The 24,340-nt window shown below is 44.8% G+C and overlaps 1 protein-coding gene across 1 annotated transcript; it reads left to right on the top strand.

Moving 5' to 3' along the window:
* The first annotated feature begins 19,350 nt into the window (after positions 1-19,350).
* On the top strand, positions 19,351-21,729 carry GPRIN3 (GPRIN family member 3). The gene has a single exon (XM_010586156.1). It carries the CDS (start codon positions 19,351-19,353, stop codon positions 21,727-21,729), a length of 2,379 nt encoding a protein of 792 aa, XP_010584458.1.
* The last annotated feature ends 2,611 nt before the right edge of the window (positions 21,730-24,340 follow it).

The following is a 24,340-nucleotide window of genomic DNA, read 5'->3' as shown; positions in this document are numbered from 1 at the left end:
GTGCTGGGGGGTGTAGGAAGGGGTAGAAGTAATGTGATAAAATATTTGTCAGAAAGATGATACTCTGAGAAGACCTGTATGGAAACAAGATGACAGAATTATTCCACCCTGAAAGGCTGGTATTTCACAATAAGTGCTGAACTTTTTATACCACTGCAGCACACCATGGCATCTCCATATTTATTAAAAGAAAATGTTAATCCTCCCCTTGAGGTTAATAATTAGGGAGTATCTGTTAAAAGCCAGTAAACAGGCTATGAAGGTCTGCATAAGTTTATGAGGACCCAGATTTCTGCTCAAGCTAAGCAGTAGCCTTACAAGATCCTCTGTTTCAGTACTCTGAAAAATAACGTACCAGTTTCCATCCAGTCTGTAGGGACAGGTACCCCAATTGCAAATGCAGCTGTGGTAACATTTAACAATTCTTAGTTGCAGCATCAAAGGCATTTTCACAGAAAGGGTAAGTGATATTTTGAAGGGTCACCCCAGTCCATGGTATGGCAGAATAAAGTGACCAGGCTTTCAGGCCCTTGCCTGCTATCCGGTCCTTCAAATAAACCCATTCATGCCATAAGCATGAGCACTGCTAATTGCAAATGTGCTTTCACCTACCTCAGCCAAGGTCTGAATAGACTTGGAAGACCCATACCTGCACATAGTGATTTCAGGTCAGGACTGTTTATCTTGTGCCTGAGAACATAGGGTTCATAGGGCTAAATTCAGCCCCATGTTTTGGGGCTGAGTTTTGGCTGTGTGCTAACGATGTTAGAAATGCACAAGGATGCACTGCAAACTATGACTGAGGAATAAAAGCTGTTCATTCATTTCCTGAGAAGTCAAGCAAGCTCCATCAGGAGATGCAGAGGGAAGATTTAACAAATGGGTATTACAGAAGGATTAACTTCATTAATTTAGCTGCTTGTGCTTTGGCACTTAGGAATTAATCCAGCCTTTATTGATTGTTTAAGTCTTGATTAGCTTGATGCCTAAGAAATGGAAGGGATAAGCAGTTTCCTCCTGCGTATAGCAGGCACAGAAACTTACAGAGAGATGGTCTTCCCTTTGGTGAGGAGAGGGGTCTTTACCTCCTGGCTGGGTTCAGCGTACGCCTCAACTTAAAGGGAACAATTCAAACCTCAAGTCATGGGGCTACTTTACACCATCCACAGTGCAATAAAAACAAATAATATCCTATCATAATGCCCGGGAGCCTTCCTCAGAAATCCTCTTGTATGAAATGGTCTACTTTGAGAGTTGCTTCCAGCTAGACCATGCTTGGCCATTATCATAGAAACATGTGCAGTTGATATTGGGAAATAGCAGAACAGTATTTATCCAGTTCAGAAGATGCTCTTAATATGAAGGGCCTCAGGGGAATATTGCTTGGAAAATGTTTTTTCATAATAAAATGACCTATTTTAGAATTACAGTTTTCCATGCTGGAGGAGGCAGGAAGGTGGCAGGAGGCTTGCCAAAGAGATGGGCAATAAACACGCTCACACTTGCTCCCTAACAAGACGATGAGTGGACTGAATGTATTAATAAGATAGCACGCAGCGTTTTTTCAGCTAGGTTCCTGCATGCAGGCTATTTGTATGTGTCTACTACATCCAAATCAACATGCCTGCAGGAATGTGAGCAGACATTCTTATCGGCAGCCAACCCAAACATGCAGACGACAGGGAGAGAGCCCACACAATGTCTGAGCCGCTCCTCAAAAAACCTTAGGAGAAGAAAATAAAGTAAAAAGAGGGCAAAGCTAATAATAGTTTTGTTAAGTATCTACCAAGAAAGCAAGCTTCAATTACATTACACTTCTAATACTATGATCCCAAGCAGTGAGCTGTGTAACAAGTGTTATTTGCTGTTACTCATCAGTTCCGTCTGTACAGATGCTCCAAGACAACCCACATGTTGTTTCTTCTCCAGTAGCAGAGCCTGCCGTCTAGTGACTAATGAATCCCACCTACTCAGCCTCAGTTTGTCTCACATTTTGTCTGTTGAAACCTTTTGTCTTTTTCAACGTGATTTATAATCTAACTTCAGCAATCAAATTAGTCTTTAACCACCACATGAGTTCAACTAGTTGGCAATCAAAGCCACACCTGCTGTTGTAAAATCACATCAGAGACAGTAGCTAACATGCTACTCAGAAAAAAAAAACTTAATTAGATGGATGAAATTTGACCTCGCAGTTAAAGGCTGTAATTCCTTTGATGCAAACCCCATTAATGGAGCTGCTGTAGTTTATATGAGGTATAAATTTGGCCTTTTACCAGAGGTACCTAACCAGAGATATTAAATTGATATGAAATTATTCCAAACGCCATAGTTGCCATTCTGACATGAAGCCAAACACCACCATCCTTTCAGTCATCCTATCTTAGGCAGCTGATTCAGAATGAATTTAGGGCAGATGAGGTAGAGATGAATGGACAGAATATATAGCTGTGGTACTTCAGCCAGCCAGTAGCATGCCCTTTTAAACCTTTGTCTGCTACAGTCTTTAGTGATGGTCTTGAAATACTCCTGGCTTGTGCAGAGCAATGTTGCCACCCTAAACAGCAGATAACGATGATAATGAAGTCCCAAGAGTTAAAAGTTTTATTGTACCAGGGCTTCTGAAAATCCAGAACCCATCACCAATGTGCTTTGCATGGGTTCAGTGCACTGTGCAGAAGGTTTCAAGCCCAAAGTTTTCTATGCAATGGTTTGTTGCAATAGCTTCTTATCATTGAATTTAAGAAAGACCAGAGTGGTAGAAAATTTGCAGAGAAAAAGACACTGAATAGGTCTTGTCACAAGCTTCTCGGTTCTGTGTCTGGCTGCAGAAAGAAGCTTTCTAATCACTTTTATGCAGTCTTCCTGATGCTTCTTTGAACCTTTTTCTGAGTGGTTAATGATTCAACTTCTCACATCTTGAATGGCAAAAGCAGTGTAAAAGTACTTGTTTTCTAGCAGACCATAATGGCAGCTCTTGCTAAGCTTTTGCTCAGTGGAGTTAAAGACTCAGTTAAATGTGTTTTAGGGTGGACCCATTAGCTTAGTTTTGGAGAGCATTTTGAAGAAGAAATGTGCATGAAACTATATATTACCCCTTGAATTAATGCAGTATTCTTCCATCTCTCCTTCCCCCTCTTGAAGGCTGACTTTGTGTGTTGTGTGTGGAATTTCATCCATGGGGTCCCGAGCTGAGCTCCATGACCAGAATATAACTGGGATAAATCTCCTGTAGTCACCTAGTCTTGATTTGAAATTCTTCACTGCTGACAGTTGAAATAGTTAATCAGTCGTATACACTTAATGACTAATTCTCCCTTTCTTGAAAGAGTTAAGCCTATTTGCTTTCCTTTTTTTGCTTCTTCTGTTCCTATACACAGAAAAATACTATCTGTATAGTCAGAAAGCAGCTTTTTCAATAGTGTTTGCTGTTAGTCACGCATTGGAAAAAAGAGACTTAACTGATTACAAAAAAAGTCAGGAAATGGGAAAAAATAGTCATCAGAGGCTTAGAAAGACAGAGCAATGCTTACAAAGTGCAAGCTGAGCATACAGCGGGAGGTAGCAAGAGGTATGAACATGGTCACCACCACAAATATGTCTTTCAAAATGATGCTATACCATGGTGCAAAACATGATTTTAAAACATCCATTTCTTATGAACAGTTTCCTGTCCTTGAGCTATATGAAGCTGTGAAATGGTCTGGCAAGGAGCACGGAGTAAGAGACAGATGGGGAATCAGTGCTGGAAGAGCGTTCAAGCCTAGGTCCAGGAGGCAGAGGGCCAACAAATTTCTGTATCACATGGACCAACCAACTTGCTTTCTCCTCTATGTCCTCTTTTTTTCTGCAAGAGCAGCTCTCCCCTTCACCTCTTACCTCCTCCTACCTTCTTACCTGGCCAGAATTCACTCAGCTGTTGTAGAGAGAGGTCAGCCTCATAAATGGAATCAAGTCATTGAGGCCACATGGGAGAAGGCTGGTGTTTCCAGGATCAGCATTTAGACTCATTCTCTAGTTTTGTGGGAGACACTTAGGGCTGAGGCATGCTAACCTTGAAATTCAACAGCTGAGAAACTCGATCTAGTTGCTGCCCAGAGAAAAGAGCAGGGGGCTAACAAATTCCCATGCGTTGTGGCGTTTCCCTTAAAAAAAGTGTGTGGTAAAGCCCACACACACTAGGGGAAAGGAACATGTTTTCTATCCTCTTGGAAAAGTAAAAGAGTGAGAGTTTTGAAGTGGTTATAGGGGGGTTTCCAGCCCATCTGCAGTGCTAACCAAACATCTGTCTCTCTCGAACCACCTCCTGTGGCAGTCCACCTTTGAAAAATGTTTTTCTCCTGTTGACTTGGGGTAGAACAAACCCAACAGTTTTTCTGTGGCTGCCCACACCTGTGGTTTAGAGTTGTTAATAAATAGATGAGAGAGCAGAGCGAACAGAGCAGAGGTAGTGATGATCAAGCTATAGTAATTACCTGGACTGTACTGACCAGCAGCTGAGCAGGGATGGAGCGAAAGGTACAGGCTCCTCACCTCAGTGACAGCCAAGCTTCTTGGAGAGGGGCCTGAGGTTTTCATAATATGGTTATACAAGAAATACCTGATTAATTGTTCTTAGTTTCCTAGCTCTATAGCCTGGACTTATTTGATCTTCTGACCCAATCTGCCTCTCTGTCCACATACTTCTTCCATTCGTTCTTGGTCTTCTCTGAGTCCCCTTGCTGAAGCACACAGGCTACGGATTTATAGGAAGGGTTATTCAGAACAAATTGCCAGCCTTGCTCTCTGCAAAAGAAGCAGCTCACCTGTAGGAAGAAAAAAAGATAATCGAGTAGAGTCACTTGCTCAGTACCTCATTGCCTGCTACCCTGTTCACACTGGGTGTCCTCTTCTCTGTTGTCAAATGTTCATATCCCATCCAATCCCATGCCCTGCCTAAGCTTTCTGAAGAGCAAGAGCATTAACAGAGCCTTTTCCGAAAGTGCTTACCTGCTTGTATGAACACTTACAGCTCTGCAGTGGTTGCAAGTATGTTTCTTGGGTGGATGGCCTTCCTAGTCAGTAACATCCTTTGCTTGTTCAGCTTTAAGGTGGTGCTTTGGGGGTTTAGTAGCTTTGGGGCTTTTTTCTTCACAAATGCTGGCAGCAGCATATTCGGTACACTTGTTTGGTTTTCTAGCTTGTGCTTTAACAGAGGTACCAGGCTGCTTTGCCTCTTTATAGATTCAGGACCTGCTGTATGGCAGTAATCCAGCAAGGGGAGACACCCCTTTGAATATTTTTTGGTAACGTTTCAGAGATGGATCTCTAAAGCCAGATTCCTACACTTGTGATTGCAAGGAGTCTTTAGTAGTAGATGATGAGATGTAGGAGAAAGGTGTTCTGCATTTAAATCACAGGCATTAGACACTGACTGTTGCATAGTTTTCTCTGTGATCTTCAGCTGTGTTAGCTTCTAAAGAAGAGGCAGAAAAAGTACCAGTTGCTACCTCTGCTCTGTACCTTGCCTGCTTAAGCTATGAATGTTTGGTATATCTATGCTCACACGTAGCATCCAGCAAAATGGCAGAATATGTTAGGGCCTTCTGGCATTTCTTGGATAAGAACAGGAACAAAAGAAATTGTATTTTCAAAAATATTGAGCAACTTTTGATTCCCACTGGCTTTACTGGTAATTCTGATTATTCAGCACTTTTGAGAATCAAACTTCTTTGATTTCAGCACCTAGCTTTAATCACCCAGATTAGGCTAGATGACTATCTTTATGTTAGCATATATCAAGTTTTATGTGCATATGTATGTCTGTCTGCAATCACATATGTATGCATAGTTTGTGGTAATAAAAACTGTATCCATATATAGGATGTCAATAAATGTGGTAGGAAGCCTACTGTGCATCCACAGCTGTCAGATGGCAGGTTGAAGTATCTAGTGCTTATCTTCAAGAAGGTCCTGTGTGGAAAAAAAACCATCTTGTCTGGATTTTCATACTGGCTCTAAGGTTGCCATGTGTTTTCTTGCTTCTTCAAGTATGCCTTTGTGCATAAGACATCTATGTTCAATGTGAGTCCAGTAATTAAGCCCTAAGCTGTGAATGATCCTTTTTCACACCCTGCCAGCTTCCACTCCAGCTGTCTCAGAAACAAGGACAAAGCTATCGCACAGCCCCGCTCGCCTACAGCTGTGCTCTAGCAAGGTACAGCCTGACCTCAGCTCACTTCTAAGCTTTGCAGGTTAAATATGCTGGCAGCTTGAGCAAGGGCAGCTAAAACTGCTCCAAAGAGGAGTAAAAAGGAACGCAGCTTGATGTGAGGAGCTGGGCATTAGGTGATAAACTCAGTAATTGCTTGAGGCTGCCACATCTCCTTTTTTTTTTTTTTTGTTGATTGTGGGGGGGGGGGGCACGTTTTGCTTTTGTACCGGGAAGCAGCTGCCTGTAGCTTGAGAAACTTGTAGTTTCACCATATGTGAAGGTGAGCTGGAGGGATAGCTGCCACGGTCAGCACCAGTCACGCTGCCTGTGGGGCTGTCTGGTTTGGGCTTGGCCAGGTGGTCAAAGCAGCCAGCTTCAGTCAAGCTGAGACTTTGTTAAACCCAGATGTAATATATCTTGTTTCAGCTGTCATTTTAATTAATGCTAATTATAATCATTAACCAATTAGGCAATCATCCTGAGGGACAGTGATTCGAGTCAAAGTTAATGCCTTCTACCAGTGCCTCCATCACAGTGTGAGTTGCTTCAGTCACCTGATAAATGGAAACATGCCTGGCTTAAATGCAGAAGAAATGAGAAGAGGTATGCGCAGTATTAGGCTCAGTGTAAACCTGGAACTCTAGCTCTGGAACATCTCAGCCCTTGACAGGAGTGGGGATGTCACATTAGCTGGTGTAAGCCATCGTGGCCTTGCAGAGGGTCTAGGGCATGGACCATACGTCTAGTATGGATAAGGCAGAGGTCCAGAGTATGGATACAGCTGTGCCGTATCGCAACAGGCAAAGCTTTGGCTTATGATGATGCCAGTAATTGATTCCCAATATTATTATTAGCTTTGAAAGGGTTTACAAAATAAGATATGCTGGATCTCAGTTTCCAGCATGTTTTATTGAACTAGTTTCCAGATTTTGCATTACTATCTCTTAAATATTTGCTATCTTGAGGAAGTATTTCTGGGTTTAGTTCAGTTCTAACACCAAATAAGGATTTGTCTTATGAGTATTGTGATTTTTAAGAATTCAGAAGCAGAGAATGTAATTATTCTTAAGCCTATGAAAATCCACATTTAAAACATAGTATAAAAAGCTGCAGGCTGTTGGGTACCTTAGTTCCCCCTTGTTGGGGCTCGAAGGATGGAAGCACATTGAATCTAAGGATAAAAATACATGTTTTGAACAAGCCATTGTTAGGAGACAATTCTAATAGAAGGGAGGATGGTTCCTGCAACTGTTAGCGTGAGAGATTTTTACACCCCTGGGCTGCCTGCAAGGGCAATTCTGAAAAGCTATTACCATCAGACACCTGTGGGATAGACTGCAAATAACAAGTTGTTTGTAAAACAAGCTGTCATACAGCACAGCTGTTGGTGTTTTTCTTTGCTGCAGGAAGGCAGAGGTGTTGAGAGAGTGACTTGGTGACTGAGTTGGCTTCTTCAGCCAGGGAAAGCACTGAAGTCCCTTTGTTCAAGCACATCCACGTGGTGGATGGAGATGACTTATGAGCCTCTCTTTGTCCTGAGGAGCTCTCTGACTATATAGGGAATTTCAGCACTCAAACTTAGTGAAGTAAGGTTTGGGGGTTGATTTTTACCAATGCTGAGTTGGTATAGGTGCCAATACCTCCTTTTTCTCAAGCCAAGAGCCAGAACAATAAGTTTCTCTCAGTTTTACCTGATCAGATCTGCCACGGGGGCAGTTGCTGTCACCTGGGAGGTTTCTCAGATGTGTCTTTCAACACCTTCTGTCAGCTCTGGGTGGAGACTGAAGAAGACACAGTGTAGTTTATAGGTGTAATATTTTACCAACGTGTTCCTATCTAGCATTTGCCTTCATTAGGTCAAGTGGCTGGAAGCCATCACATGACTGCAGTGCTGTGTACATGGTTAGGCTGTTCTGTTGTTTCTGGATATAAAGAACGATGGTGTGACTGATTAGCTGCAGTACATGACAAGTGTTATTTTTCCTGGCTTTGCATGGTGCCATTTAGGATGTGTCATCCTGTCCCTGCTTCGTTAGCACATCCTGCTTTCCCCATGTCCCACGTGCAGTACCTCATCAGTTGAGAAAAAAAAAAATAACAAATGAGATGCTGGTCTCTGGTTTGGTCCAATTCCACCAGGGTCAATGTTCAACAAAATAAAGCATATAGCCTCAAGTAAAGAAAAAGAAGAGTCTGAGACTGAGATGACAGCTTTTCATGTAACAGTCGCACCGAAGTCGTATCGTGAGAAGTCATATCGTAAGCTCATGTGACTGAGGTGAGCAGGTTAGAGTCCTTAGCTGGATGTACGGGTTTGAGTCATTGCCCTCAAAAGAGCATTTAGGGGGTTGGTAGAGATACCACTGAATTGCTCTGATTTTATCTCTGAACACAGAAGGCCTCCAACCTGCAGCCATTTGGTTTCCTGCAGAGCCTCAATACATCAGACAAAGTGGCCCAGCACACGATGCTTCCTCTCGTGGGTTTTTTGAGGTGTTTAGCAGGAGGCAGTTTACTAAGGAGATTATTGTGTTCTTTTTACTGCTCTTATTGTCAATGACAGGCAGCAGCAAAGCAAAGTGAGAACGTGAAGAAACAGGAAGCAACTGCTGAGGTGGTGGCAGGAAGAAGGCAAGATATTTTTAACCATTTTTTTTAATTTAAAAAAAAAGCCCCAGTGATAGCTGTTTCAGCTGCAAGCCTCTTTATTCACATTAGTTGTGTTTCTGATAGCTAGGAGGCAACAGCAGACACGGTGAGATCATCATTATGCCTTTCTTAGGTTAATCACATGTTACGGCAAATTTCTGTTACAATAATGACTGGTTAGGCTCTGCATTCTTCTTCTCTAATTACATGCCATTTGGAGTAGTTCTTTTCCGTTAGGATAACACCTGTAAACAGCAATGGGTTTGTCCTTTGCCAGGTGCCTGTTATGTATAGATCTATTCCCTTCTCTAATACTGAGCCCAGCATCTTCATTAAAATAATATGATATATGAGGAGAACTTAATTTTTCAGCTGGTGCATGAGAGTTAAACATTATCATTGGGTTTTACCTTATGCAAAAGACATTCCACCTGTCAGCTCTTTCAAGGCAAAATTTCCTTACTTGCAAGGCTGGTTAAAAAAAAAAGTGCTGCCACAATACACTTCTCTGGGCACCACTAACATGGTTACTCAGCTGCAAATCGGGCCTAATTATCAAGGGTGCTACCAGCACTACTGGGGCTGCTTCGGTCACGTGATTAGTGTTTGCATTTAGTGCACTGGGGAATGTTCTTAAGGAGAAGGTCATCACAAAATTCGGGAAATTTGCTTTTGAGGATATGAAAGCATGTTAGAAGTAGATAACATCCTTTGTCCCAAAGAGCCACCCTTTCCAAGATGCACCTACTCAGCAGTAGTTGTGTTTTCCTGACCACACAAAATGTGATTTTGGTTTTGATACAGCTGTCACGAGGTGGATGTCCAAATAAACCTCACCATCCTGATTTCTGCAAGTTGTCTGGGAGTCTTAGCAGAGAAAGCAAGAATTGCATGGGCACTAAGCCAGTGTTATGCTTTCACCCCTAAAGACGATCACTCTGCTTTATAATGAAGTCACGTTGGCATTGCTGTGTAGGAAAAAGGTATTTATTGTTGGCTATTGTTAAACTGCTCTCTTGAAAAACGGCTTTTGTTTGTCAGCTGTCAATGTTCAGATGCATTCAGTTGCATGCAATGCATTAATGAGGGGTTAGATTTCACAGTCCTTTTATCAGACAGATGATAGCGGGATAGATAAGGAATTAAATTCCCACTTGCTTGACAGGCAATTCCATTGCTTTGAGCATCAAACATTAAAGTGGTGTTTGAAAGGTCCGTATGACCCTCCATATGACCCACATCCCTCAAACACCACTTCTTGGTTTTACTCAATAAGATGAAGAAAAATAATGTGGCAGTGAGCTATGTGAAATACTCACCTGCCTGATGCGGACAGCAGGTTGCTGGTTTCCTCTCACGTGCACGTGTCAGGAGCATGCGCACAGACATCCCTCCTGAAACGTGGCTTACCCTTGAAGTCAGGCTGCATTTCCTTAAAAGTGACTTCCAGTGTCAGGTACTGAAATTTAAAAAAATGTGTTGATAAATAATGAGGCTAAACATAATAACATGCAATTAAAAAAAAAAAAAAAAAAAAAAAAGAAGAAAGAAAAAAAATAGAAGGAAAATATATATCCCTGCGGGTTTTATTCACATGTCACATCCCCTCTAGGGTGGCCCAGGATATGAGGTGGGAATGTCACTGCAGCTTATGCAGCTCTTACAGCTGGCTGCTGGTCGGTGTAGTTGTTGTTTGATTTGGCTGTTTTCATAAAGCCATTTATCCTTCCCTTTCACCTCGGAGGAGAAAGGCTGATGGGCTCTTGGCAGTGTTCAGCAGGGACTTTCGCATACTTACATGCCTGTCCAAAGCAAGCCTTTTTAGCGGGTGCTGTAACCCTGGGAGGAGGCGTGCAAAGAGAGAGCCTGTCTTTGCAGCCCCGTGCTGCTGCCCAAGACCCCTCTCTGCCAGCAGGGAGGATGCTCGGGAGCACAGCAGAGCATGACCTGAGTGGGAAAGCAGAGGCAGAGGAGGGGATGGCGTGGGGAGAAAGGTGTGGAGGTGGTGCATGTTCAGGCTGCCACCCAGCCCTCCTGCGTTTCCTTCCTGTGCCACCCCCTCTGACTGTGCATGGGGCTCTTTTGAGAGATTCTGGAGGCTGCAATTATGGGAGGATCTCAGCTTCCCACAGCTTTTAATCTGTGAGGTGAGCTCTGAAGGCTCAAAAGTTCAAGGGCAACAGATGATGCCACAATTCTTAATTTAAATGAGGATTTTCAATCTCCTTTCCAAACATTGATTTCTGGCAATCTTGTTGAGACTATAGTTTCTACCACTTTTAAATAGTCTTTTTCCCTGCTTTAAAGCATTGGAGTGCAAAGCAACCTCATTTTCCTTCTGGAAACCTGAAAGAGTTTTGCAAAATCGGGATGCACCCGTAAATCCATAACCGTTTGGTCCTTACTCCCACAAAAACAAGCTGCTCTTGCAGCAGTTCCACAGCACATGCCAGCCTGCTGCCTTTGGCCGTGGCCAGAGGACAGTGACCTCTTCAGCAGAGCCAGCCCAGCTTTGGTGCTGGGGAACCTCTGAGTGCAAGTCACTGGTGTGACTGCGGTAGCTGTACACATCAAGGTACAGAAGAGGGTAATGTGATCTCTTCTGATACAATGACTTGCTGGCAGAGATTAAAAGCAAAATGCAACCAGGAGCAAAGTTTGCATGCATGCAGAAGATTTACATCGTGGCATTGCTAACAGCACATGGGCTCCCATTGAGGCTCCATGAACAGGCGCCGGAGCTGGACGTGGTGGTTGCTGCTTGTCTTCTGGCTGGGGTGAGAAGGGCACTGCCCACGGGGAACATGCCGTCTCAAAGCAGAGCTGTGGTTGTACTTCCTTTTAGATGGACATCTTTCTAGTTGAAGTGTAACTAATTATTCTGCTGCCAGCAGGATAGTAGAGCTGAATCAGGCTTGGTCCCCACACAGTTTTTATTTATCTGTGGTTATGGGCCTGCCTATTAAAAGCCTGTTGCAGATATTCCCACACATCTGTTCCTGGGCGACTGCTGAGGTGCACATGTGTCTCTGGACCATTTTGAAGTGTTGAGGTGAGGTTCTGCTCAAGCTCACAAACCCAGACTCTCAGAGGAGCCTGTCAGCACCATCCTGCACTCAGGCAGCCATGGGACTTGGACTTGTTTGCACCCTTCAGCTTGAAGTTGGAGCAGAGGTGTACCCCAAATCTGGTTCAGCCCTACCTGGTTGCATTCTTTTTGTACCAGTCTAAAGCTGCTTAGGCCAGTACTGAATTTTCTGGCAATCCTGAGGTCATGCTAGGGGTGGAGTGACTGATGCTTGCTTCTAAACTGGGATAAACGCTGCACTACCAGAATTATATAGATGATCCCTTGCGCTCACTGCTAAGTACTTAAGAGTATTGAAGAGAGATCCAGTCTCTTCTGCAGCCTGCCAGGCACCGCGCTTTCTGGACTCCCAAGAATTCAGCAAGAGTCTAGGGAGCACAGAGAGCGTAGGTTTAAAGAGAACATGTGCAAGAGCTACCTGCAGAAACAAAATCCGGCGAAGCTATCTGCATGCTGCAGTGAGAAAATACTGTAAATATTAGATTTAAAAATTTATTTAAAATTAATCAGAATTGCTTTTGCATCTAGTTGAGTAGACTATATCATTTGCAGTAAGGTTACTGTGGCCTCTTGGAAGGGTGTACTTAAGGTTTGTCAAAAGCTCAGCAAAATGAAGGAAGATGCAAAGCAGTTTGCTTTGCTTTGGATTAGGCCCAGAGGCCACTGTGCCATTTGGTAGGACTGGCTTAACCCATATTCTCATCTGCAGGTTGTGGGCAGCAGGTTAAGATGAGCTTTGTCCTTCTAAAGTGGAGGTGGAGCTCCCCTGCTCTGCACTTTGCAGAGCTAAAGCCTATACCTGGCAGAGAGATGCAAGATGAGAGGAGTCAACAACCAGAAAAATATATTTCTTCAGCTTGTACAAAATATTGCTAGATAAATCTTCAGTAGCTGTCAGGCTGATTGGCAGCCATCTCTTTTTGGCAAAAAAATGGCAGTGCATCTTGCCCTTGATTTTTCACCCAATTTTCCTTGGTTTATTACCATTACAAAACAATGACAAGCAGAGGCTGATATTTTTCTTAAGTACTTACCCTCTGTTTTTCCTTTTGGACTCATTTCCCATTTTTCCCTCCGCTTTTCCATTTTTCAGCATCGTGTCTTGACACCTGTGCAAGCAGAGCTGCTAGGCGCTGTGGGCTGTGTCTCAGCATCCAAGAGGAAGAGCTGCGAGGTCCAGTGAGGAGCCAGGCTGTGCCCGGAGAACCCTGGCAGGAGCTGGGTTTTCCTTGGGGCTGTTCATGCGGTCCCCTTGGTAGTTTCAGCTGATTTAGTATTGTGGTGTGCGTCACAGGTGGCTAAAAAGTGCTTCTAGTACGGGTGCTGGGAACGGTTTTAGGAGGGGCTCTGGGGTTTTGTTCGGTGGTGTTTGCTTTAATACTAAAATGAGCGGCCTAGACTTCCAGTGAGCAGGCTTTTACAAATAAAAGTCCTTTTCTCATGGGGCATGCATGTGTGCGTTGCCACAGCATTTTGTATAGGCCAAATATGCAAAGGGGTTTCATAAATAGATGTGCATTCATTTCCAAAGGTGATTAAAGTGTCTCCTTCAATTCATAAAATCCTTATACTCCTGATGGCCAGCAGCAGGAAAGGCGTACCAGAGGTCCATGTCTGGGTGTGTGCTAGGACTTCAGGCTGGCCAGAGCCTTCAAGTAGATCTAACGTTTTTCTAAAGCAAACGTCCCTATCCCCAAAAATAACAAGAATAATTGAAAAGCTTTTCAAATAAACCCCGCACACCTAGAGATAAAAAGTCACAAATGAGAAATGTAATTTTTAATATATTGAAAAATAAAAATAAACAGGTAAGATAACAAGTTCTTGTAGGCAGGCCCTTGCTCCTAGGCAGGGTTGCAGCCGGCACAGGGGCTCCTGAGCTGCATGAGACTGCCTGGTCCTCTCCAGTCCCCACGAGATTCCTCCTGTCACCCTTGGTGCCTGGCTGGATGCTCCCTGCAGGGGCTGCCCCGTCCCAGCTCCTTCTCAGCTTCCTCTCCAGCATTTGTTCCATGGCCCATCGAGCTGAGATGTCTTCCCTTCTCCTCCTAGAGGAGTATGACTGACCCAGCCAGCCATGTAAGGGGACAGAATAGCGAATGCACAAAGAAGACATGTACCATCTATCACATCTTACCCTGTTTCTGTCCTCAGGGCAGTTGTGAGAGAGCCAAACAAGGCTTTGGGTGTGAACTAGTATGACCTTCCTATAGTTATACTGTTGAGCGGGCCCATGACAGCTAGCCCTGAACCCAGATGCTGCAACAAAAGTGCTCAGATACCATGATGATGGGCTCAGCTGATGAGCAGAGTCGAGGTAAGTTGTAGTTTAAGGCAGCAGAAAAGCATCAAGAAGCAACAGGAAAAGGTGAATAGCGAAAAAGGGCAGAAAACACCTTATTGCACTGAAAGGAGTCTAGCAATAGGCTGTTGTCCATCTGGTCTGAGTAAAGTCATATCGGTTCAATGGACAGTGAGGGACTAAAGAGGTATTTTGCAGTATCTGCTGAAGTGTTACAGCAGTTCTGCTAACTGAATCAGCAGAGGCCAGTAAAAAGCAAACCACCGCATGCATTCCCTCGCTTTGCATAACATCTGCACAGAGGGTGCTGCAGCCCCATGGCGTTGAACTTGTTGCTTCTGCCATCCACCTCCCCGTCTGTCTCTGGCCTGGGTTCCTGCGGTGTCTGCAGGTGCAGCCTGCAAAAACGCATGCGGTCCCCAGGTGTAGAAGGGGAATTGGGACTTCGTGCACTTTGTCCTTGCAATGCCAACCCCATCTTTTATGGGAACTGCGTGTATGCAGGGTATCTGGTTGCATCCCCTGTCACTTCTTGCTTCCCCGTGATTGTAGCATAAGAGTCTGTCTCCTGTCAGCATCCCAAAGCACGCTGAAAGATGGGAGCTGTGTATCTTCTCTCTTACCGCTTCGGGCAACCTCTTTTGTATTTTAATGAATGTCCTTGGTTTGTGCTGTCTGTCATTTGTTGTGCCAGTGTTTGGTCCCACAGATAACTAGGAGAAAATAACCCATGAAGTAAAATTTTCACAAACAAACAGAATAACAAACACCTTTTGATGCTAAGAAGAGGAAGTCACAGCATTTACAGAGAACAGCAACTTAAGGAGCTGGAAAAAAAAAACCACTGGTGCAGAATTAGAAGGATGCAAGTGCATGTGTATGTTTAAAATTTAAAGAAATGTGTTTTGTTTTCTGTATATTCAGTGGTCTAATATGAGTTAGAGTGTGCCATTGTCTTTTCCTCAGGACAAGAAATGAGAAGGGAGGCTGAATTCCTGCTTCAGCAGATATTTATCTGTGTCCTTAACCCATGCGGTTGTATGATGATTTTTGTGATGATCTGAGAAATCATATGATGAGATTAGAACTTTTAAGAGCAAATATTCAGTTCTTCCATTTGTAGAGACAAGGGTGAAGAGAAGGCTCAAGGAATGGAAAGCTGATGAGAATCCAGAATTGGGGAGGGTGTGCTTGATTAGTTTGGGAGCTGCTTTTTAATTGGTTTTCATTTTTTGGTTTTTAAATTCTTTTTAAAATTGAGGTTAGGTGGAGATGCTGGCAGTCTTATTTGTGCTTTTGCAGATTTTCAGATTTTTCAAGAGGGAATGGGAGGCAGAATCTTATGCTGGAATTTCCTGGAAATTTCTTTTTTTGTTTTATTAAATGTGCAGATCTTCTGGTTTTGTTGACATTCTCATAAGCAGCAAGTGGGAAATTTGTAGTGTTGTCTTATTGGGGGATGGGTGTTACTTAAATAAGTAGGAGTTTCTTTACATTGTCAGCATTGAGTTTCCTGTGAGGTTTGTTTGTTTGGGGGGGGGGGGGGGGGGGGGGGTGTTAAAGCACTTAAAGAAGACCTACTCAGTGACAAGAGTCCATGAAGGTCTACTGGCCATGCAGGGACCCTCCCAGACCATAGAAGCCAAACATAGACTTTGTCACAGTTAGAACCTTCTTGTTGCAAAGGTCTAGAAAAATTCTGTGTTGAGATGAGATTGACACAGTCAGGCAGGCTAATTTAGTCTGAAAGAATAAGGTGAAGGAGAACTGTGCTGGCGTAGAAAAGCTGTTCTTATTACTAAAAATTGATTTTGACCTTTGTGGAGATACTAATTTCACCTCCTGATAAAAGAAAATTTTGGATGCTTGCTCCAGGTCAGGCATACAACACTTGAAAAATTCATCAGTGATCTCGATTTGTTTTCACATGTTTTTTGGCCTCCTACTGAGTTTTGTATGTCTGTTTCTTCTAGGTGTTTGCTTGCAGTTGGCGTTGCTTGTTGGTTTGAATCCTCGCTGCCTTGGCAGTTGAATAGTGTTGCCCACAGGTCCCAGCGTTGTTCTTCACTCCTATATAACAGGAATCCAATAATAAAAATGAGACAATAATCATAAATAAGACTGCAATAATAAGATGCCTTTCCAATTCTGTAATTAGTTGCCTTTGCTTGCTTTTCTGTTGCGTAAGACTTATGTTTCCTTCTGATTTTTATTAATTCTTAAGAAAGAGCATTGTCAAAAATTACCGCGTTTATTTAGACTACTACAGCGCCTTTGGCTCCTGTCATTAGGATAGCTTAGGGAAGAGTCTAACAAGAAAATAGCTCCCATGAGTTTGATGACGCAGTCTTTGTAAAAACCTTATTCTCATAAACTAACTTCTTTTCACAGTTATCCCAGGCAGTAGAATGACCCATCCCCCCAACCCATGTTCAAGGGTCAAGAGAAATGTCTGGGTTATGCTGTGTTGTTCCACATCAGAGAATAGGTCCACATGGGGTTTTTGGGGCAGAATTTCCTCTGTCAGCATTATACATTGAGAGCTTGGTAGCAGAATCACTTTTAATTAGCACATGTGGCAGTCGTTTAAATGTGTGTTTCTAGTGATGCTGGTGAAGAGCCACTAAACAGATGGGAAGAATTCATGTGGGTGTTTAGATCAGAACAATTAGTTGAAAAATTAGGAATCGTTCTTCTGTTGAGTGAGTATGAGTTAAAGACAGTGCTCCGGCATGCAGATTGCCTTTCCCAGGTTTTGTATAGCAAAGAGCCAAACAGATTTGCTCTGCTGTCTTTATTTCTTCTGAAACTGTTTGCCGAGTAGTATGTCTCATCCTAAAAATGGAGGTTGGTTTTGTTCCATTATTTGTTTGGTTGTTCTTAAATAAACTCTGGATCTAAAAAAAAAAAGAAATGTGACCTGCCCAGTTGTATATACTGGTTTGGTTTGCATCGATATTTGAAAAAGGAAATACGAGAGTAACAGAGTTTAGACAGATGCCCAAAGCCATCTGCCTCTCTCCTCGCGGTCATTAGACATTCATAATACAACAGCGTGAACATGGAACGGCCCTCCTTTCCTTCAGGACTACATTGGCTGGCTTTAAAGTGAGCAGTAAATGAAGTGAAGACATCTTGTAGGCAGACACAAACTTCCACCAGTTTTCAGTCTGATTTACATAAACTCAGTACTTCTCAAAAAGCTTAGCAATCGTTAGCTTTGCTAGAAAGCCATTTTGGAATGATGCAGGGTTGCTATCACAGATTGCAGCTAAGAAACTTGGGATCCTTGAGGGGCAGGATTACAGTTTCCCAGGGCTGGCTTAATCCAGCAGACTGTATATGTGTGGTTGGACAGAGCCCAAAGAGATAGTATAAAAATAATAAATTATTATTATCTGGAAGACATAAAGCTTAATAAATAAGTAATAAGTCGCAGCATTTTCCTTTTCTTAGAAGAATAGACTGGCTGTATTTGTTTTAATTTTCCTTTCATTGAGCACTTGCCTCTTGTTGCTCTAAGTACCTAAGGTGCTGAAATTTAGGATTAATTTTACAGAAACTAAGGAAGCTATACTGCTGCCCTTCAGGCTGAGAGAGAGAAGGAGAGTAGGGATGTTTTCTGGAAGGGGCTTCTGTGGACTTTGCTAGTGGGTAGGGAGGGCCTGGAAAAGCTGCACAGCTCCTTCCAGCAGCGTCTCCCAAGTGATGTAGTAAAGGAGACCCCACTGTGTACCTGCAGAGACATGGGCACACAGAGGTACGGTAATTTTCCCAGCATCAGCTCTCTGGTTAACATAAAACTAAATGTTCAGGGTGTCTCCCAAGTCCCATACCCATGCTTTGCTGGCAGCATAAGCTGGGGAAGATCTTTTAAACAGGCATAGGTAGCCTGCAATTTAAAAGAAGGCTGGGATGGGATTTTATCACTGGCCACCACCACTCTGCTGACACTGACAGGGATCCAGCCCTTGACCTCTAGCAGGGTGCAAGTTGGGCAGTGCAAAGTCCTTCTGAAAGTCCAGCCAACAAGCACATTTGGAGATCACCTCCTGTTTGAAGCAATGGTTTCTCTGCAGTCCTGGCCAGATTTCAGCCTGGATAACTCTGCTCCACCTGTTTAAAATCCTTCCCCAGTGTTTCACTGGGCATGGGCCCCTCCTGTTCTGCAGTGCTGCAACATTCCCCTTCCAGTTTTATACCACCTGCTCATAAATTGATTTCTAGATCCTCTGTGCCTCCAGTTATTAATCAAGCTGGATTGCTTGTAATTATTTCAAAGGATCTAAATGTGAAAACAGTAAGTATGTGCACAGCCTCAGTGCTGTACGGTGCAGTAGCTTCTCTTGGTGTTTATCTGCACCACCCAGCAGGTCATCGTACCTCCGTATTCCTTTTACCAGTGAGGTTTGGGTTCATCCACATTAGTCTGAACTGACCTGTTGCCCCCTGTGAGCACGTCCTTTTTGGTAGTGGAATTAGAGAAGGGCTCTCCGTGAGAAAGAGGGGAAACTGGTGCTCAGCGAAGGTGTGGGATCCACTCAGATCACAGGGTGGGTATCGGATCTGCTCTTCACATAGGCACAACAAGCAAGGCAGCACCTTTCCTTCCACAGGTGGCTTGCTAGAGGATTTTATACAGTGAGTTTATTTTGTGACCTCAAACTTCCACACAAAGTTTGCGCCCCTTCCCATTCATCCCTGCTTTCACTTCATATTTCTTTTTTTTTTTTTCCTCCCTCTTGGCATATCATTATGTTTTCATTAATGTATCAACAACAGGGCAACTGTTGTTGCTTTGTCCCTAGTATTGTCTTCTCCATCCAGACCTTGGAATTGGGAGATCCTTGAAATCCATGTCTCTTATGTGACTTTTAGGCAGAATCAGGTGCTTTACTTTCCCCCTTGCCCGCAAGTATTTCTCTCCAAGCTGTAAAATCAATCTGTTCTAGGTACTTTTTTCTTCTTAAATCTGACTGCTACTAACACTGTGTTTCTTTCATTAACAGATTAGCTTTAAAGGAAGCCTGTCGCCAACGGCCTGCCCTGTTGTACCCACTGCGTGGCAAGAAAACTCCGAGGAGAAGCTGAGGGCAAGCTGCATCTCAGAGACGGTCCATGGGGACTGTACCAGATCCTCTGAGATCTGCCAAGCTTTCCCTGGTCGCAGCTTCTGCAGAGGAGGACAACCTGGGAGACCTGCAGTCTGCTAACCGCCAGCCCCAACTACCCAGCGGCAAAAGGGCCAGCAATGGCTTCCTGTGCACACCGTCCGGCTCTGCTGGAGTTCGCTTGTTCGACCTGAAACGCACGCCGGCTGCCAGCACACAGAGCTGTGAGCAATGCCGCAAGGACGATGCTAGCCAGCAGGAAGGCTTTCCTCCCGGGCTCACCAGCAAAGCTGCAGAGGGGCATCCTGCAGCCATAGAGCCTGCTGGTTGCTCCCGGCCAGCGGGCAGCCAGGGACCGGCAGCGCCAGCCCCTGCTGCAGCCGGAGCCCCTTTGGTGGGAGGGGGGCCAGAGATGATGCCAGCCCCCCAGAGCTCCCGGCAGTTTGTGCAAGGCAACCAGGTGAAAAGGAGCTCCCTGACACAAATGGATGACTCTGCCTTGAAACCTCAGGGGAGTGATGATCAGCCGGCACTTGAGGTGTTAAATTATTCTTCCCCAGGCGACCCTATCAGGGGTAATGAGTCCTGTCGTACTTCTCAGGCAAACCTTCTGCAAAGAGGGGAAAAAGACAGGGGAGCAGAAAAAAATGGTTCTGCTGCATGTCAGTCAGCCTCGCCAGCAAGGCACACTGAAGCTGACCTGGGGAGAGACCCACAGACCAGTTTGGAGGTGAAAAGTGGGGCTGCAGACACCGCGCAGTTGCATCCCACAGGCAAAACTGAAGCGGTGCAGAGCAGCGAGGCACCGGCCCAGTCTAGTCACGAGAGTCTGCATCCCATACGCAACACGGACGCCGAGCCGGGGAGTCCAGGCCCCACCCAGGTCTCCAAATTCAGAGAAACGGGTACAATGACGGTTCAGCTGGAGAGCAGCTCTTTAACTCAGGAAGCAGTAAGCAGGACATGGCGAGATGCTGAGGTTCAGGCAGTGGCTACCGTGGAGAGCAAATCAGCCTCCACCAGTCCCAGCATCCTTGCTGCCTTCTTAAAAGGAAATCCTCCTCCAGAGGAGAAGGAAGAACTGCACATAATTTACCAGGGAGGTATGCGGCTGAGCCAGCCTGCACTTACTGACAGTTTATCCTCACAACAAATGTCCCCATGTTCTCCCGGTGTCACGGCAAAATCAACTGTTGTTATGGCTGCGACTGCTTCAGCCCAAACCCAGTCTGTCAAACTGCCTGGGGTCCCATCCGACGTGGTGTCTCCAGCAGCAGCAGATAATGCAAAACCTGTTCTCCCCTCCTCCCTTGCAGCCATTACCTCCCAAGGGACATCTGTGGGTAATGCTGAAATGATCGGTGCAGCCCGTGATGACAAGGATGCTGCTCAGCTGCCGATGGATGCTCCAGTCCCACCAAAGCCCATCCCTGTTGAGCAACTTGCAGTTGACTCGGGTAATCAAACTCCAGCACGGTCTGGGTCTGGCACTGGCGAACCAAGCACCACTTCTGCCACCGCTGTCCCAGGAACCAAGAGCAATGTGCAAGATGTTGTCCATGATGCAGGAAGCAGCCAGTTACCCTTACTCTGTAGCACAGTCAGCGAAGTCAAGCAGAAGGAGGTCCCGGGCAGCTCTGAGCAAAAGCCTGTGCAAAGTAAGGGTGCGAGTCAAGGGGAGGTGATTCCTAATCAGTCTGTGGTAAAACCAAAGGAAGAAAACTCAGTGGTGCTTGATCCTAAAGGAGGGATGAATGTTAGCAGCCAACATGCCGCTGTCCGCATACAGGCCCGCTCGAAGGATGAAAAGGAGAGCAGTGGCCAGGGAGACGCTGGCCAGGCTCAGGCAGCTGGTGGCCAGAGCCTGCAGGCAGGACTGACACCCGAGTTGAGTGCCAGTTCTACACGTCTTGACCCCCCCTTGGAGGTACCAGCAGCTCCCTGGCAGCAAGGCCTCCAGGCCAAGGAGTCCAGACGTGAGCTTCACACAGCAGCTCTTCCCGCTTCAGCTCAGGCCTTGCCGAACCTGGGGGAAAACAAAAAGCAGCCCACCCCAGCCATGGAGGCGAAAGTGCAGGTGAAGCAGTCCAAACACGTCAGGGATGTTGTTTGGGACGAGCAGGGCATGACATGGGAGGTTTACGGTGCTTCCCTCGATCCAGAATCCCTGGGAATTGCCATCCAGAACCACTTACAGAGACAAATACGGGAACACGAGAAACTGATCCGGGCCCAGAACAGTCAGACCCGGAAATCCATTTGCTCGGATACATCCTCAAATAAAAAACTGAAAGGGAGGCAGCACAACATATTCCAGTCCATGCTGCAGAATTTTAGGCGTCCTAATTGCTGCGTCCGACCTGCTCCCTCTTCTGTGTTAGACTGACGTGGTTTGCAGGGGTGCATAGATGTCTGGGGTGGTAGAGAGAATCCCTCCCCCCAAGTCTTGAGTCCTGCTGTTCAGTTGTGTTATTGGGGTTGTGATGCAGCAACAGTGGAAAATTATTCCCCTTTGTTTTCTGAGTAGCCACGCGCTCCATCACGCCGTTGTTATTGCCACAGCTGGTATATTTCCACATTATGCCCCCATCCTGACTACTGTCAGATGAAAAGCTAGGCACTTAGCAAAAGCACAAATTTAAATTGCCACCTTGCTGTGGGGAGAGCAGCACCTTCTGATAAAGCAAGAAGCAGAGAGATTGTCAGAATTATTGTGGGAAGTTATTTGTGTGCATCACGAGATCTTATACAAAGGGGTGGGCTGGGGAAGCTGGGTGGAGTGAAACTAAGGTTCCACAGCTGTAAAGACCTAACACAAGACAACTTTCCTGGTGTGTAAGTTACCCATGCTGAGGCAAGTCCATGAAAAGGCTACAGACATTGATCACTGAGCAGTCTCACTTCTGTTGATACTGTGGGGCACCGTTCTCGTGTGAGCCCCAGAGAGCCAGGCCTTCCCCTCCCATTGAAATGGAGAACCAGGCAAAGAGTGAGGATCAAGGCTGAAGGATTATCTTTTGGAAGAATGGGATTTTGATGGCTAGAAGGGGAGGTGAGAGAGGGATATATTCTGCAGGCTTTTTCTCCCCTGCATCAGTCATGCTTAAGGTATAAGCATGCAATGCACACAGGGCAGACGAGGCACGAGAGAGCATGTCAGTAGATGTACCCGCATCTGACGGGACAATGCCCTCACTCGTGCTGTGGCACTCCAGCCGGGTCTTTCAAAAGCAGCGAGCCGTTCTGGCTCCACAGCCGGCGTGGGCAGCCCCTGCTCCCAGCCTCCCGCAGCACTGAGCACCTCTCCTGTAAATGAGTCTTTAAAGTGATATGGATCTTTCTTCTCTCTCCAGAGATGCACAGTAATGTTTTCCCGCAGGTGCAGGCTATCCTGTGCATCTGGGTCCACGAGCCTACATGTCTAGTGTGTTACACTGGTTATTTTCCTTTTAGGTTCTTAGCCAAATCTAGGGGGTTTTTGCAGTATTTTGGTGCTTTTCTTGCTGCCTTTCATAAACCAAGTAGCATTTATTTAGCCTGTGTGTATTTTGTTTTACCTAATGCTCTCTATATTATAAACCATTATATTGTTAACTTGAAACATTTACTTGACAAAAGTACTGAAAGCTTGAGACAATCTTTGCTGTATTTCTAATGTTAGAAAAGTTGTAGAAACTGCTAATAAAAGGTAGCTTAGTGACTGTTTCTCCAGAAGTGTGATATACAATAATGTCTCAAATGTACGTTGGTCACATTTCTCACCTTAATAATATTTTTCAGCCTGGGAAATATGTTTCCCACTAGCTTTTTATTCTGTCCACTAGAGCTCATGATGGGAGGCTGGGGAACTCCTGCAGTTTGCAGAAAATTTAGTTTTCAATCCTGCAAAGCACTGAGGATTCGGATATTGTGCTCCTACAGAGTACTAGAGTTAAATAGGGGTTGTTTTTATTCCATTAAAGACTTTTCATGAATCACAATGATAATTTATTTCTGTCTCTAGTAACACACACCTGACTTACTCTGTAGATCTTACTCTTAAAACTTACTCTGTAAATCTTACAGTTTTACACAGTGTAAATGAGTCTTAATATCTTTTTTTTTCTTTTTTTTTTTTTTTTTCTGTGAAGCAGACCTGAAGTGGTCCCCTTTTACTTAGGAGGCCAGACTTTTTGAGTATGTGAACTGCCAAACCTTCAAAGCAGCTGGTTAGGGGCAATTTTTCCCCAGCAGAGAGGCAAAATACTGTAAGATGCAATATTTTAACTCAGTTCAGTGAAAGGTGTTGCCCCTAGGCGTAGTACTGAGTTGACTCCTGTTTTTCCTCTGTTATGTATTTGGGGGCTTTATGGCACATCCTTGTTCCATTTCTGTACATTATTTCAAGTCCTCTCTCACTTGATGCTGAACTGCTAATTCTGCAATACTACATTAGAGACTGTCTTCCCGCCTCTCCCTACCAGGAGGAAAGTCTCCTACCTTTTTTCTGTTGGTACTACTGTTTCCATCCCCTTCCTAGCAGTGTCTGAGATGTGAGTTTCATGTGAAATTTTGTGCGGGATTAATATTGGCAGTATCAATAGGTCAGGTTAGTTGACAAGTTCAGTGTCTCTTCCCATGTTGTGTCCATGTCAGCCCTGCAGAGGTTCCTCAAGTTGTCCGCAGTGTTTGCTGTGTCCTGTCCAGGTCCAAGGCTTTGCGCTGCTCCTTTCACCTCCCTTCTACCTCCTCCCTCGCTAGCTGCTGCCACCCAGCCTGTCTTCCTGTGAAATGGTGTCCCTTGGCTCAGCTCACGTCCCTCTGCACTGCCCCCCTTGCTGTAGCACTGTGAGCCAGCTTACTCTGAACTGTCCCTTTACAAATATGCTCAGTCTGAATATATAAATGCATTGTCATATTTTTTTCCAGAGGAGAATAAATGGCTATCACGCATTCACCGATTTCCATGAACTTTATCCTTTAGCTTAAGCTCTCCAAAATATTTCTAGCATATGGGT

This window comes from Haliaeetus leucocephalus, unplaced genomic scaffold, assembly GCF_000737465.1.
Source record: "Haliaeetus leucocephalus isolate CR32 unplaced genomic scaffold, Haliaeetus_leucocephalus-4.0 Scaffold140, whole genome shotgun sequence".
NCBI classification, from domain to species: Eukaryota; Metazoa; Chordata; class Aves; order Accipitriformes; family Accipitridae; genus Haliaeetus; species Haliaeetus leucocephalus.
Note: the sequence above shows the minus strand (reverse complement) of the source record. Positions and strands in the feature narration are given on the sequence as shown.